Consider the following 16,774-nt stretch of genomic DNA (forward strand, 5'->3'; position numbering starts at 1 on the left):
GGGGTGTCAAATACGCAGCCCGTGGGCCAAACCAGCCCACCCAGAGCAGGCCCACAGGGCTCTCTTCTCCCTCTTCCCCCCTCCTGTCCTCACCCTATGAAGCTTGGAATGTTTCCAGCACCTTCTGCCTTTTCTTTGTAGAGGCTAAAGCTGAAAGCAACGCTGCAAAGAAAATGTGGAATGGATTTCCCACTCTGGCTTCTGGGCAGAGCAGAGGTGAACAGAAAATCCACTACACATTTTCTTCACAACTTTGTCTATGTGTTTCAATGGAAAGGAACTTCCCGGTGTTCCTATAGTCAGCTAAACCTTCCTGGAGTTGTGTTGTTGCAAACCAAATGTTGATGCCTTGAGCCAGTTTTGTGTCTTCTCAGTGGAGTGAGAACTAGTGCCTAGTGAGTACTCTAACTTGGGAACCCACAGCCAGAGGGAAATATGACACTGGAGAGCCATTGCTAACCTTATTAGACCCAGGGGTGGGGGGTGGGGAGAGAAGCTTGCAACGCCTTGCCATTTCATGTTTTCCCATGCTGAGAGCATTTTATTTTTTAAAGTTTCTGCTGTGATCTTTGTGCTTTTTCTTGATGTTTTATTTTTATAATTGCATTGCAAAATCCCACTATCTCCCCCTTTCCATTTTAAACAAAATATTGCAAGAGTTTTAAGCATGTTTGCATTTTAAGTTAAAAATTGATATATTTAATTGTGTTGGCCTGTGTGTAAAGTCTACATCTCTGCTATCTGGCATTACATTTTGGGACACGCATGGCTCAGCCTCACGAAGTCCCACTTATGTCAGATCCGGCCCTCATAACAAAAGAGCTTGACGTCCCTGCTCTAGGCTTTTAGCCAAGTCAGCACCAGCTGGACCCTATCAAAAGTGGGAGGCACAGTCCTAGAGGACTTCATTCTTCCTGATCAGCATGACCTCTCTCTTGTCAGGATTCATTTTCAGCTTATTCACTCCAAGCTGTTTAACCACAGCAGTATGGCACTGCCTACCCACAGACTCACCAGGCAGTGTGGATATAGAGCTGAGTGTCATCAGCATACTGAAGACAGCCTCCTCAGAAGCCTTGAACGATGTCTCCTAAAGGCTCTATGCTAATCTCTGCAATGTGACAGGGTCCACAGTATCAGAGGCGTCTAATAAATCTAGCAAGACCAACTGAGAGGTGCTATCCTTGTCTACTGTCGGTCAGAGATCATCAACTAAAGTTACCAGGGTTGTCTCCATCCCATCGCCTGGCCTGAAACCACACTGGAAGGGGCTCAAGGCAAATGAGTTATCTAGGGAGTCCTGCCGTTGCTCTGCTACATCTCTTTCTGTCACCTTGACCAGAAAAGACAAATTAGAGAACAGGCAATAGTTGGCCCCATCGTCAGTCTCTAAAGATTTTTTAAAAGTAGTGAGTATTTCATTTTAGAGCCCAAGGAAAGGTGCCCTGACTTAGTGATTGCTTTAGAATGGTCATTACAGACTCACTGATATAATCTTTACATGCTTTCAATAGCCAGGATGGACAAGGATCCAAAGTACAGTAGCGGCCTTCACAGATCTCAGGATCCTGTCATGGAAACCAAACGAAGTTCCATAAATGAAGCAGACAGTGAGAGAGTTTTCAGTAGAACATTTGCTTGACATATGTGCACTTTCTGTTTAATTTTCAGGCTTATGATGAGTGGCTGCAACAGTTTAAAGAGCAGGCTTCAGAAGCACTGCAGCAGAAAAGTACAGTAGCAGAATCTGTAAGTATTCCTAAGTAATCTCACATGGAGACTGTTCTACATGGAAAATAAAATGGCATAACTCTTGCAATCAGTAAGGATGGATAACGGCAGGAATGCCTCCCTTGCTCTGTTTAGTTTTGGACCGGGCTTTTTTTTGTAGCAGGAACTCCTATGCATATTAGGCACATCCCTCTTATGTAGCCAATCCTCCAAGAAATTGCAGGGCTCTTATTACAGGGCCTACTGTAAGCTCTTGGAGGATTGGCTACATCAGGGGGCATGGCCTAATATGCAAAGGAGTTCCTGTTACAAGAAAAGCCCTGGTTTTGGAGACTCTGTTGAGGGAGAACATTTTCATGTTGGGCTGGTAGGAGGTAGGCTTGCCAATCCCCAGGTCCCAGTGGGGGTTCTTCCGCTTTCCCAGGCTCCTTCCCGCCCCCAGTCAGCTGGCCGGTGGGGGGGAGCCCCACCCACAGAAACCATGTGCCTTTCGACCTCTGGAGGCTTCAGTCTCCGATTGAAAGCCTTCCTCTTGGGATGGTGTGTCTTTGTTACTTTGAAGAAGTTGGCAGCAACTCGTGAGTAGAGAGGCCAATCCCTCGCTTCAGAGTCGTCAGAAACGGGGTGGGGTGGGGGAGGGAAACATCTGCTGAGCACTTCATTATTCCCTATGTGGAGATCGATTCTCATAGGGTATAATGGGGAATTGATCTGGAGTTTTTTGGGGCTCTGGGGGAGCTGTTTTTTGAGGAAGAGGCACCAAATTTTCAGTATAGTATCTAGTGCCTCTCCTGAAATTATCCCCCAAGTTTCAAAATGATTGGACCAGGGGATCCAATTATATGAGCCCCAAAAGAAGGTGCCCCTATCCTTCATTATTTCCTATGGAAGGAAGACATTTAAAAAGGTGTGCTGTCCCTTTAAATGTGATGGCCAGAACTCCCTTGGAGTTCAATTATGCTTGTCACACCCTTGTTCCTGGCTCTGCCCTCAATGTCTCCTGGCTCCACCCCCAAAGTCTCCTGGCTCCACCCCCAAAGTCCCCAGATATTTCTTAAATTGGACTTGGCAACCCTAGTAAGAGGACACCAGGTCAGTGGCCATGCACCAGCTGTTTATGGCGGTCCCACAAAAGCTTGATTAACCTCGTTTTCTCTGCCTGCCTGGGACTGCAAAATGGCTGGGTGCAGGATTGTTTTCGGCTACCTTTGCTTGGCAGTCTGCAAGCCGTAGAGTTCCTATTTTGCCTGCTCAGTGAAGAGGCCAAGAGAAGAAGACTGTGAATGCATCGATGTCCCATAACTCATAAGCATGGACTTTTTGTGAGGTCAGGGAATCCTTCCTACCCTTTTCACTCGTGGAAAAGCTGGATGGATCCTCCCTCATATTTGTTTAAATTACTTTTAAACTGCTTTTAATAAAAGAATTCTTAAAGCAGTTTACAAAAATTAAAAACAGAGCAAAACCAATTGCCTAAAATGCCATCACCCTAATTAGCAGAAGCACAGTAAAGAGATCTTTAAATAAACTAAACTTTGTCACCAAAAGCAGGTGGAAAAGGGAAGGTTTTTAGCTGGCTTTGAAACGATACCAGGGCTGGGAGGGTAAATGGTTCAATTTAGACTCAAGGACTTGTACTGAGTGGCCTTCTGGGCACCTTTCAGCTCTGATAAATGATCCTATAAGTTATACAACCCAGGGAAGGGCTGCAAAGGGATTCCTTTCAAAGTTTATGACATTTCCTTTCAGGATCTGGAGCTTTCATTACGAGAGTCAGATGAGGCACGACACACCCTGCAAGCAGAATGCGATCAGTATAGGACCATTCTGGCAGAGACGGTGAGTCAAATCAGGTGTGCTACGCAGTTTGAATACATAGGGCAGGATGCAGAGATGCTCAGGTAGAGTTCCGCTTGTGCAGCTGGCTTTTTCTTCCTCCTCCTCCTCCTCCCTTCTTCTGCCATTTGCATCCCTTGAAAATACACTACTCCTGAGGAGCCCCCAGACTGTGTAAGTTTGGTGTAGAGAGACAGTATGGAAAGTGGAATCTGCAGAAATTAGGCCTGCCAATTGTGTAAGAGTTCTGGCTGTAATCCCCAGTAGCATGTGTGATCCACACAAGGTCGTTTCCCCACCCACTTCACAGTCAGGATCAAAATCGTATGTAAAGCTCCCTTTCTCCATAGGAATGAATAGTAAAGACCCCGCATGCACAGACATAGGTCCACATATGCTCTGGCATTTCCCTGCTCAGAAAGAGCTTTGGATCAGGGTGGCTGTCCTTAGGTCCATGATTGCACAGCTGTCCAAAAACCATATCACACTAGGAGTAGGGAATAGCTAGGAGGAGGGAAATACTATGGCTGTCACTCTACCACTGCTTCTATTACTGAAGCATATTAGTAAATAAAACAGCCTTTGCATAGCAGTGGTCAAAGCATTTAACATACATTCTCTCTGCCACTGCCTACCAGCTATGTATGGCTCTGCTCAGCTATGTATGGCTTTGCACACTGTACTGGATTCCTCGTCTGATGAAGTGTGCTTAAGAGCACACAAAAGCTTACATTCTAAATAAAAATTGCTTGGTCTTAAAGGTGCCACTTGACTCCTGCTTTGTTCAGCTGCTTCAGACTAACATGGCTGCCCGCTTGAATCTGTATACATTCTCTCTGTAACCCTTACAATTATTTCATAGCACCTTAAAGGCTAATGAAAGCTCCTACCCAGCCACAAATTCCCTTAGTCTCTCAGGTACTACTGGATGCTTGCTCTTCCTACTGGTACAGACAGACTAACAGGGCTACCCATCTTGAATTATTCGGTAGGGAAAGTCATTGTAGCTCTCTCCTAGGGTGTTTTTACACTGACAGTTTGTGACTCTCTATCACCGCATTGGAAACTTGCCTTTTACATTACCTAACGTTCTCACAACTGTTTTTGCATCGTTGCTGCCTGGAGCATCTACATTTATTTCAGTGAGATGAGTTCCGGCGCTGCTGCAGCAACGTTTTTCTCTAAACTAGTTTTGATCTGGTCATTTCTCTACAGGCGTTTCAAACTTGTATTGTAGAAGTTTTCATGTGTTTTAAAAGACTCCTCCAAAAGCTACAAGGTGCAGTAATTTGCATGAGAACTGACAGCACTTGAAATTTTTACATATCATTGCTTGCCTCATCTTGTAATTTAAATTTGTATTGTTTTTGCAGTGTTGACATGATTTCCAAGCAATCGTATATATTTAACTAAGCACTGGTATTCTGGCTGCCCTCTGATCAGAGACCCCCCTCTCCTAAACTGAAACGTTTTCAGCAGGAAATATAGAAGTTTGGCTACGCAAAATGAGCAGAGCAAATTCACAAATGTAAAAGGAAAATAATTAAAGCGGAATGATGGCAGGCGATTTGAAGACTCTAAAACTCTGGATCAAACTGAATGTAAAAACACCCCTAGTGTGTATGGGGGTTGAGGCTAAGAGAGAGAGAGAGAGAGAGAGACTTGCCTGAGGCCACGTAAGTTTGTGATGAAGAGGAAAGCAATGTGCACTGTATAAGCTGCAGCTCTTAACCCTTGTTCCGCCCTCCGAAACTGAGCAGTTGGTACTTTTAAAAGCAGCTGTGTGCATCCCAACCCAGCAATTCTTTATTATTAGGTATTTCCTTTTACTGGTTCAAACACCCTATACCAATACGAAAATGATCCCAAGTTGACTAAGCATGTAATTGTACCATCTCCGATATTAATAGAACATCTCCAACTTTGCACAGTTGGTAGCTTGTTTTGATTGTGCGGAGGGACAAAGGGTCATGCAAAGTACTAAAGTTTGACCCCTGACAATCTTGAGATTGGCAACTGCAGTTAAGGTAAGATGTGGACAACCATGCCAATAACAGAGGCTTAATAGTAATTTGTGTGATCCATGATGTAGAAGAGCAGGCATATAAGAACACAAGAGCTCTGCTGGATCAGACCCAATAGTCCATTTAGTCTAGCATCCTGTTTCACACAATGGCCAACCAATTCTTTTGAAGGGCCAATAATAGGGCACAGAGGCCTAGGCCTTCCCTTGATGTTGTTTCCTGACTCTGGGATTTGGAGGTTTAGTGCTTCTAAATGTGGATGTTCCCTTCAGTCACCATGGCTAGTAGCCATTGACAGACTTATCCTCCATGAATCTAATTTCCTTTTAAAGCTATTTATTCCTATGGCCATCGCTACAACCTCTGGCGGTGAATCCCACATTTTAATTAAGCTCTGTGTCAAGTAGCATTTCCTTTTATCCATCCTGAACTTATTGTCCATCAGCTCCACTGGATGCCCTCAAGTTCTAGTATTTAGAGAGAGGGAGGGAAATTACTCTTTGTCAACTCTCTCTGTCCCATGCATAATTTTATAAACCTCTATCATGTCCCCGCTTTGTTGTCTCTTTTCTAAATGGAAAAGTCCCAAGACTCTTCAGCCTTTCCCCATAGGGAAGATGCTCCAATTCCTTAATCATCTTAGGTCGTTTTCGCACTGACCTTAATCGGCAGCGATGTCCCTCTTCACCGCGCAGGGTCTGCGTGGATTTCGCACCAATTGCTGCGGAGCACCTGGAAGAGCCGCAAAGTCCCGCGGCTTTTGCGTCGCAAATGTAAAGTTGGTTTTCGGCGAAAACCATTTGCGACGCAAAAGCCGCGGGACTTTGCGGCTCTTCCGGGTGCTCCGCAGCAATTGGTGCGAAATCCACACAGACCCTGCGCGGTGAAGAGGGACGTCGCTGCCGATTAAGGTCAGTGCGAAAACGACCCTAGTTTCCCTCCTCTGCACTTTTTCCAACTCTGCAGTGTCCTTTTTGAGATACAGTGACCAGAACTGTACACAGTATTCCAAATGAGACCTTCTAGATCTGTACAGGGGCATTGCAACATTGGCCATTTAGTGCTCAACCCCTTTCCTAATAATCCCTAACGCAGAGTTTGCCTTTTTCAGTTCTGCAGAACGCTGCATTGACTCATGGGTTGCTTGGAGTTATTCCACCCACACACACCCTGCCCCAAGGCAGCTGGATAAGTCTGGCCAACCTGCATGCCTGCATTCATATGTCATGAGTTATCAGTGTTCAACCACAGCTCTCAGTAAGAGGAGAAAAAGTGAAAGCCCAGCAAAAGCCAAGCTCATGCCCTTTTTTCTTTAACCACAGTTATAAGTGCAAAGTAATGCACCTTGGGGCCAAGAATCCCAGCTACAAATAAAAGTTGATGGGGTGTGAACTGGCAGAGGCTGACCAAGAGAGGGATCTTGGGGTCGTGGTAGATAACTCACTGAAAATGTCAAGACAGTGTGCGATTGCAATAAAAAAGGCCAACGCCATGCTGGGAATGATTAGGAAGGGAATTGAAAACAAATCAGCCAGTATCATAATGAACATATGAGCATATGAACATATGAAGCTGCCTTATACTGAATCAGACCTTTGGTCTATCAAAGTCAGTATTGTCTTCTCAGACTGGCAGCGGCTCTCCAGGGTCTCAAGCTGAGGTTTTTTCACACCTATTTGCCTGGACCCTTTTTTGGAGATGCCGGGGATTGAACCTGGGACCTTCTGCTTCCCAAGCAGATGCTCTACCACTGAGCCACCATCCCTCCCCTAGCCACCATCCCTCCCCTGTATAAATCGATAATGCCCCTGTATAAATCGATGGTGCGGTCTCATTTGGAGTACTGTGTGCAGTTCTGGTCGCCGCACCTCAAAAAGGATATTATAACATTGGGAAAAGTCCAGAAAAGGGCAACTAGAATGATTAAAGGGTTGGAACACTTTCCCTATGAAGAAAGGTTAAAACGCTTGGGGCTCTTTAGCTTGGAGAAACGTTGACTGCATGATGACATGATAGAGGCTTACAAGATTATGCATGGGATGGAGACAGTAGAGAAAGAAGTACTTTTCTCCCTTTCTCACAATACAAGAACTCGTGGGCATTCAATAAAATTGCTGAGCAGCTGGGTTAAAACGGATAAAAGGAAGTACTTCTTCACCCAAAGGGTGATTAACATGTGGAATTCACTGCCATAGGAGGTGGTGGCAGCTACAAGCATAGCCAGCTTCAAGAGGGGATTGGATAAAAATATGGAGCTGAGGTCCATCAGTGGCTATTAGCCACTGTGTGTGTGTGTGTGTGTTTTGGCCACTGTGTGACACAGAGTGTTGGACTGGATGGGCCATTGGCCTGATCCAACATGGCTTCTCTTATGTTCTTATATATGCTATTTGAATGTGGCCTTAGGGGGCAACTGCTTTTCTTGGGTGGTTCGATCAGGCAATGTCTGGCCAACATGCTTTCAAGGGTATCTTCATAATCAAAAGTTTTTCAAAAATGAAGACAGCTGCACGCAGCACCCCAAACCACATGGTGCTTCCTGTCCTGCAGCCCTTTGTGTTCTGTTGAATATTTTGGCTTCTTCCTGTTCCCTTTCATTCCATTCTCCACTGATAGGAAAGGATGCTCAAGGACTTGCAGAAGAGTGTGGAGGAGGAGGAGCAGGTGTGGAAAGCCAAGCTGACTGCATCTGAAGAGGCACTTCAGAAGGTACTTGCTGAATGTGTGCATGTGAATAGTCAGCTCTGCGGTGAAGTCGTTTTGTCAGCCTGATTGTCATTTGGATTAAGAAAAAAATGATCTACCTCCATCTACTGATCTAAGGGGAAAACAACATACCTTCCAGACACTAAGTTATGCTGCCCAGTTTGGCTTCAGTTTGCCTCACCCAAATTAATCTCCAGTTTTAATAATATAAGGACTAGTACATTTGTCTTTACTTCTGTTTTCTGTGAGGCTCTTGCGTTTTGATTGGTGTGGGAGGCAGAGCCAAAGTACTGCTGATTTCTGTTTCCTGAGGCAGAAAGAGTGCCATGAGATGCTTCGCCCCACAGTGGTTTGATGTGACCGGAGAACTTTTCCACGGGGCACACAATAATTTAGTGAATCTGCAAAGAGCTTCCTGAATGACCCTGTTCAGACTGTCATATACAGCACACTTTTACCAGTGATGCTTCCACCTCATTTACCTCCCTACTCCTCCCCACCCCCCCGTTCTATAACACCCAGCCTGAGACAAGCTATGTGAAATTCAAAAGATAGCTTAAAAGGTAAAGGTAATCCCCTGTGCAAGCACCAGTCATTTTCAACTCTGGGGTGACGTTGCTTTCACAATGTTTTCACGGTAGATTTTTTACGGGGTGCTTTGCCATTGCCTTCCCCAGTCATCTACACTTGCCCCCCAGCAAGCTGGGTACTCATTTTACCGACCTCAGAAGGATGGAAAGCTGAGTCGACCTGAAACCGGCTACCTGAACCCAGCTTCCGCCGGGATCAAACTCAGGTTGTGAGCAGAGGGCTCCGACTGCAGTACTGCAGCTTTACCACTCTGCGCCACACTTACTACTTTGTATTTTTATGTTGGTACTACTAAAGGTACTAAGCTGCTGTTCACAGTGGAAGTCCAGAATAGGATAAATGAGCAGACAAGCAATCTGAAATCTGACAATTTGTGAATCTGTAAGGTACAGACGAAGAGGGGAAAAAAAGAGCTTGTGACTAGGCACCTATGGGTAGAATATTACATAAAAACACCGAACTTGGTGGATAGTAAAATTCAGCTAATCTGAAGACCAACTCAGTGTGAAAACAGGAGGGGTGCTGGTGTGGCACCAATCCAGCATGCAGCCTACTCAAATACTTTGGGAGCGGAGAGCGCTGCTTGCCCTTCATGGCTGATAATATCAAGCTAGGTCAGGTTGGCCAAGTGAATCTGGAATGTAATAAATGCCTCTTGGCAAGAAGGTATAGTGCCACTCACTTTGAAAGAGGCAGTCACGAGGCCCCTCTTGAAGAATCCGTCCTTGGACTTGAAACGACTACTACTCAGCGGCCAGCATTTCATTTTGGGGCAAAGCGTTTAAGGTGGTGGGGGCAACACAGTTTAGGGTTGCCAGGTCCAACTCAAGAAATATCTGGAGACTTTGTGGTGGAGCCAGGAGACTTTGGGGGTGGAGCCAGGAGCAAGGGTGTGACGAGCATGATTGAACTCTGAAGGGAGTTCAGGCCACAGGGCCATAGCCGAACATTTAAAGGTGTGTGTGGTGGGGCTTTTTAAAAATTCAGGGGGAACCTGAAAAAAGTGCTCCCTCCCCACCTAAAAATGTAGCCATCCTGCCCCCTGCCCCCAATTCAAATTGCTCTGGAGGTGTGGCAGAAGCAGCTGCTGCCTCCCTGAGCGATTTAAAGACCCCCACAGACCAGTTGGTCCATGGGGTCTTTAAATCACCCCTGGAGGCAGGCAGCTGCTTCTGTTGCACCTCCAGAGAAATTTGAATTGTGGAGGGGGTGGCCCACAGTTTCCTCAGTGGCTTGGCAGCTTCCTCCTTCCCACCGGCAATTCAAATCTGAAGGCTGGGAGCTGCTTCTGCTACCCCTCCCGTGGAAGCTGAATCATGGGGGAGGTGGGTGGGGGCCTCAAGCCATGGTGGAGTTATGGCATGCCGGGAAGGCCTCAGCCACCACTCCCGCCCCCCCCCCCCCCCGATTCAAATCACACAGGAAGGGCGGCAAGAGCAGCCCCGGGCCTCCATGTGCAATGTAAAGACCCTGCCGACCAGCTGGTCAGTGATGTCTTTAAATCGCTCCTGAAAGATGGCAGCTACTCCTGCCACTTTGGGCTGATCTCAGTTGTGTGTGGCGGGGGGGTGGGGGAGGAGGTGGCAGAGGCCCTACAGCTGATTGGGGGCCCTGAGTCAGGGGACCGTGCCCAGAAGTCGGCGACAGGGCCTCCACAAGCCCCCTGTTGCTATGGCCTGTCTGGCCACCACATTTTAAGGGACTGCACACTTTTTAAAAGCCTTCCTTCCATTGGAAATAATGAAGGATAGGGGCACCTTCTTTTGGGGCTCATAGAATTGGACCCCCTGGTCCAGTCTTTTTGAAGCTTGGGAGGGGGGTTGAGGAGAGCTGCCAGTTGCTATGCTGAAAATGTGATGCCTCTGCCTCAAAACACAACCCTCCCCCCAGCCCTAGATATCCACAGATTGATTCTCCATTATACGCAATGGGGACCGGTCTCTATAGGGCAGGGGTGGCCGATGGTAGCTCTCCAGATGTTTTTTGCCTACAACTCCCATCAGCCCCAGCCAACATGGCCAATGGCTGGGGCTGATGGGAGTTGTAGGCAAAAAAACATCTGGAGAGCTACCATCGGTGTTGGAATCTTTTATCATCTGCTACCAAAATGTTAGGAAATACACGCTAAATTCAGAGGTTTGGAGTGGCAGTAATTGGAGTCGAGGCTTAAGCTTAACAAAAGAAATAAAGTTTACTAGAAAACATCAGGATAGGGTACTTGGGATAAAACAGAAAAACAATCTAGCTTACCAGCTAGTTCTATCTACGTCTTATCTACATGGCTACGTTCTTTGTCTTCACTGTTCTTCTCCCCAAAAAGCATTTCGCCAGGAAGAAGAGCAATAAACCTTGCATACAAGATCAAAGCATTTCACACCTAACATCCTCTCTGACCAATGTTGTGTTCACAACTTTCGCGGGCAAAGTAAGAACCATCCCACAATTGAGTTTAGGTCACAATACATCACTTCCTCTATCAGGTAAACAAACAGTTAACTATATAATGGCTGGAATGTACATAGCTTGTATTCCAACAATCGGCCACCCCTGCTATAGAGTATAATACATTTTTAAATAGATAAGACTTAATTTTCAGATGATAGTTTACAAGAGCAGCGACGCTACTACACAGCTTTCTGGAGTGCAATAAATATAACAGGAATTCTAGATAGGGGGTGTGTGTGTCTGTGCATTGAGAAATTTTTCTCTAGGACTTAAGATCCTCTACACTGATTGTCTGATTTCTGATCCTTGGTGGTGGGGGGCTTTGTTTAGTCCCAGGACCAAATAAAGTGCCTTGAAGAGGATGTGGAGAAGTTCAAGTTGGAACTCCAGAACACAAGCAAGGTATGGGGGCATTTCACAGTTCTGAAGGGAGTGCCAGAGTCCTGAGGCAGCTGGATTCTTCTGCCAGATTGTGAATAGGACCTTGAAGCGTTTACAAAAGTTATCAAAGATTTCAGGTTTTCACGGCTGGCATCATCATTAGGGTTTGTAGAATCTTTCGGGCTCAAGTGCCGTGTTCTACTAGAGAAAGTTCTTCTTCCAGACATTTCGTTCTCAGCTGCAGAGAACATCCTCGGTGGCGTTGCAGCCGGAGCAGGCGTTCTGACCTTCTTGGCTGCTGTGCATTGAGTGAGGCCAGGGCTGTTGGAGAGCTGCTGTTTCTAGGCTGGAGAGGGTGTGGTGAGAGGGCAATTGGTTTGTGAATGTACCCATTGTTTGGTGGGGCTTCCTGGAAGGGTGGTGATAAGGAAACTGGAAGCCAAGAAGGTCAGAACGCCTGCTCCGGCTGCAACGCCACTGAGGATGTTCTCCGCAGCTGAGAACGAAACGTCTGGAAGAAAAACTTTCTCCAGTAGAACACGGCACTTGAGCCCGAAAGATTCTACAAACCCTAATATTTACAAAAGTGTTTTAAGGATTTGCGTGCAGTTAAAAGCTCAAAAACCTGTTGATTCTGGAATTGTAATCTAGAACTGCTCTGGTTCTGGCTTGAAAATGACTCCGAGGAAACATTGATTTCATGTGCAGTGGATTAAAATTAGAACCATTGCTCTTCACACAGATTACAAAATTACAGATGTCTAGGGGGGAAAAGATGAAAATGGCATATTTGAGCCAGTTTGGTGTAGTGGTTAAGTGTGCGGACTCTTATCTGGGAGAACAGGGTTTGATTCCCCACTTCTCCACTTGCACCTGCTAGCATGGCCTTGGGTCAGCCATAGCTCTGGCAGAGGTTGTCCTTGAAAGGGCTTTGATTCCCCACTCCTCCACTTGCACTGCTGGAATGGCCTTGGGTCAGTCATAGCTCTGGCAGAGGTTGTCCTTGAAAGGGCAGCTGCTGGGAGAGCCCTCTCCAGCCCCGCCCACCTCACAGGGTGTCTGTTGTGGGGGAGGAAGGTAAAGGAGATTGTGAGCCGCTCTGAGACTCCGTCCTTGAAAGGGCAGCTGCTGGGAGAGCCCTCTCCAGCCCCACCCACCTCACAGGGTGTCTGTTGTGGGGGAGGAAGGGAAAGGAGATTGTGAGCCGCTCTGAGACTCTTCGGAGTGGAGGGCGGGATATAAATCCAATACCATCATCATCTAATTCTTCTACCTCTCACCCTTGGAATGCAGGACTTGGAATCTGCCTTACGCTGGCAGTTAGCACTCTAGCATGGAACAAGATGCAGCGTAGACTGGAGGGAATGCAGAACTGGGGTGGAGGGGTGGAATTCAAAATCACTTGTCGAAGAGGGGAGGTACCTGATTGCCAAGAACATGTTGATATTAACAGAATGTAAGCTGTATCTTTCTAGTGTTCAATGTGAAAAAAAATCATTATATTTCTGGTCACAACAGTTAAAAGAGTATACATCCCTTTTGGAAGCACAGCTGGAAAATCACTTGGTGACAGCCAACTCAGAAAGTCAGAATTATACCAAAAAAGTGGAAGAGGTAATTGTTTGTCTCTTCTGGGAACTTCGGCGGAGGGTGGGAAAGAGAGGGTTTGGGGTACAGCGGGCAGAATTAGGTGCCTAAAATAAGGCATAACTCATGAAATAAGTTTTGAGTCCAGTGGCATCTTGAAAGTTCCATTCTGCATGTTGTGTACCCAAAATTAAATGTTGTTCATCTTGAAAGTGCCTCTTGACTTAAACTTTGTTCTGTTGCTTCAGACCAACACAGCTGCCTGCCTCATGAAGAGTTAGCTACCAAATTCTGCTCTCAGGGAATCCTTTGATGAAGTCGTGTGGTTCTTGATTGTGGTTATTCTTCTTGGTGTGTTGGAAATGTCACATTGTCTGCTTCTTTGTAAAAGTGAATCAAACATTATAAAGGCCAATTTGGTTTTCAAAGATTTCAGGTTTTCACGGCTGGTAACATCATTAGGGTTTGTAGAATCTTTCGGGATCAAGTGCCGTGTTCTACTGGAGAAAGTTTTCCTTCCAGACGTTTCGTTCTCAGCTGCGGAGAACAATTTGGTCTGCCAATTTGGTTTGCTTGAAGTACTGTGAGCAAAATACCAAATACAATCACTGTGTAAATACTACTAATGCGACAGTATTCTACCATGAATGTATATTGTTCTGAATGTTATCAATAAGGAAAGAAAAGGTCCCCTGTGCAAGCACCAGTCGTTTCCAACTCTGGGGTGATGTTGCTTTCACAATGTTTTCACGGCAGACTTTTTATGGGTGGTTTGCCATTGCCATCCCCAATCTTTTACACTTTCCCCCCAGCAACCTGGGTACTCTTTTTACCAACTTTGGAAGGATGGAAAGTTGAGTCAACCTTGGGCCAGCTACCTGAATCCAGCTTCCGCCGGAATCGAACTCAGGTCGTGAGCAGAGAGTTCAGGCCACAGTACTGCTGTACTGCTGTTTTATCACTCTGCGCCACGGGGCTGCCTTGTTATCAATAAACTACTATGCATAAACCAAAGTCTCCACAATTTTTTGCAGCATGAGGCTGTCAAAACGTCTTGGTGGAAAATGAAGCAACTACCAGAAGCTTTGACAGTATGTAGTCTCCTCATTTTCCACCAAGAAGCTTTGACAGCCTCACTGCTGCAACTACACTATTCATAGCTTGGATATTATGGAACTGTAGAACTTCGAAGATCCTTAGAGTTGACATTCGTGGATATTTCTGGACATATTCGGATAAAATTGGAATGTTATATTGTCTTACAAACTTGTGCAGGAAAAAAAATTGTGGATGCTTTTGTTTATGTATAGTAATTTATTGATAACATTCAGAACAATATAAATTGATGGCAGAATTCTATTGCATTAGTAGTATTTACATTAATACACTGTGATTGTGTTTTGTGAAAACACTGTTTCCCCAGATGGCTCTTTTTCTAGCAGGCGCTCCTCTGCATATTACGCCCTGCTGATGTAGCCAATCCTCCAAGAGCTTAGAGGGCTCTTAGTACAGGGCCTACTGTAAGCTCCTGGAGGATTGGCTACATCAGGGGGGCATGGCCTAATATGCAGAGGAGCTCCTGCTAGAAAAAGAGCCCTTATACAATACTGTGGGAGCTGCTTTCCTTGTCACAATTTATTGGGTCACTCTGTGCTTTTGAAGGAACCCAGTGGGCAGGACAATAATGTTTCTGCTTCCCACATAAACATCCGTAGAGTACTAGAGCCATTCTGTCTTCCATGTTTTCGTCCTGCTCTTCCTCCAGTGAGCTCAGAGGGTTTCTTCCCTCCTCCATTTTCTCTTTGCAACAGCACTATAAACTGGATTAGATTGAGAGAGAGAGAGACTGACTGGCTCAAAGTCACTTGGTTAATTTTGGGGCAGATCAAGGACACATGAAGCTGCCGTATGCTGAATCAGACCATTGGGTCATCAAGTATTGTCTACTCAGACTGGTAGTAACTCTCCAGGGTCTCAGATATAAGTCTTGCACTTGCACATCACCTTCTAGTTAGGATTGCCAGCCTCCAAGTGGTGATTTCCTGGGATTATAATTGCTCTCTAGGAGACAGAGATCAGTTCTCCTGGAAAAAAATGACAGCTTTGGAAGTTGGACTCAGTGGCATTATATCCCATTGAAGTCCCTCCCCTCCCCTCTCCCAGCACTGCCCTCCTCAGTCTCCACCATGAAAATCTCCAGGTATTTCCCAACATGGAGGTGGCAACCCTGCCTTCTACCTGATCCTTTTAACTAGAGATACCAGGGATGGAACCTGCTACATCCAAAGCAGATGTTCTACCACTCAGCCCTGGCCCTTCCTGAGTGAAGGAGACCATCTCACTGGCTCTCAGGAGGAGACTAGGGAGTTGCTTTTCTAGATTTCCCAGGGATGATCTTTCCTACAGACAATTGGAGAACTAGAGTACTTCTCCATTTCACAGTTGAAGCCGAAATGAAAGATGGGAGTACAGTTTAGTCATCTGAGCATGCTCCTGCAGTGAAAGGCAGCAGCTCTGGTCTACTTAGGTCTTCTGCCCAGTTCCTTTTCTGGGGAGGGGACATCAGGATTCTCTGTAAATCTTCCATTTTGCCTCTCTCTTAGAGGCCATTGTGAAACCCGCCTTGAGCCTTCCTCTGCTGGATCAGTTCTCATTCTATCTGCAGTTGCTGCAGAAACCACAAGAATACTTTTCCTAAACTGGTGGGCAGTCTTTACAGAGGAGGGGGGGAGTCAGTGGATGGAACTGGGGTGGGCTTTAAGAAAAGAAAATTCAGTGAGTTACTGCTCCATGTTCAGGGTTTACTATAAAACTTGAGTACCTAGCAGAGTTATTTTCAATCAGATCATAGCACAAGGTTGTGACAATCCACTCTTCTAGTTAATTGTTGGTTTATATATGATTTTCATTTTTTTTTCCAAAGTTAGAACAACTCTTATCTGAATCTCAAGAACAGCTGCACGCAGCAAAAACAGAAGCACTCAAACAAAGCCAGGAGTTTGCACAGGTAACAAACTGGTTTTATCATTGCTCTTTTCTTTCACCATGACAGTATAACTTTTATAGGCTATTGATAAGCTTGCAGTGATGTTTACAAATGCAGAGGGATGCCTCAGAGATTAAAACGAACTGGAAATTTTAACTGTTCGGCTGACAGCCAAAGATCTCTTGGCAGGGGAGCTAAGATTCTGTAAATACTTGACCATGCACTCCTTGTCCAAAAGCAAGCGTGATGACTGTTTCTCAAGCTGAAATTTGTAAAACTCAGACCGATTTAGCACTCACCTTATGCCGCTCTCACATTTGTCTTCTCAGCGTGGCTTCCTTCCGATTTCATACTATCTGCCCTGGGGCTGCAGCAAGCATCGGCGTTTTCACGCAGCAAACAGAAACTGCTAAAACCAGTTTATATTTGCTGCGTGAAAATGCCAATGCTTGCTGCAGCCCCAGGGCAGATAGTGTGAAATTGAAAG

The 16,774-nt window shown here is 45.8% G+C and overlaps 1 protein-coding gene across 1 annotated transcript in view; it reads left to right on the plus strand.

Annotated features, from left to right (window-relative positions):
• Nucleotides 1-16,774, plus strand: part of RRBP1 (ribosome binding protein 1) — a 71,713-nt gene that overhangs the window by 48,495 nt on the left and 6,444 nt on the right. Inside the window, exons 14-19 of the mRNA XM_060254355.1 lie at nt 1,672-1,749; nt 3,481-3,570; nt 8,208-8,300; nt 11,664-11,735; nt 13,233-13,328; nt 16,225-16,308. Coding sequence (XP_060110338.1) covers nt 1,672-1,749; nt 3,481-3,570; nt 8,208-8,300; nt 11,664-11,735; nt 13,233-13,328; nt 16,225-16,308 — 513 coding nt within the window. The remainder of the gene's footprint in view (nt 1-1,671; nt 1,750-3,480; nt 3,571-8,207; nt 8,301-11,663; nt 11,736-13,232; nt 13,329-16,224; nt 16,309-16,774) is intronic.

This window comes from Heteronotia binoei, chromosome 14, assembly GCF_032191835.1.
Source record: "Heteronotia binoei isolate CCM8104 ecotype False Entrance Well chromosome 14, APGP_CSIRO_Hbin_v1, whole genome shotgun sequence".
Lineage (NCBI taxonomy): Eukaryota > Metazoa > Chordata > Lepidosauria > Squamata > Gekkonidae > Heteronotia > Heteronotia binoei.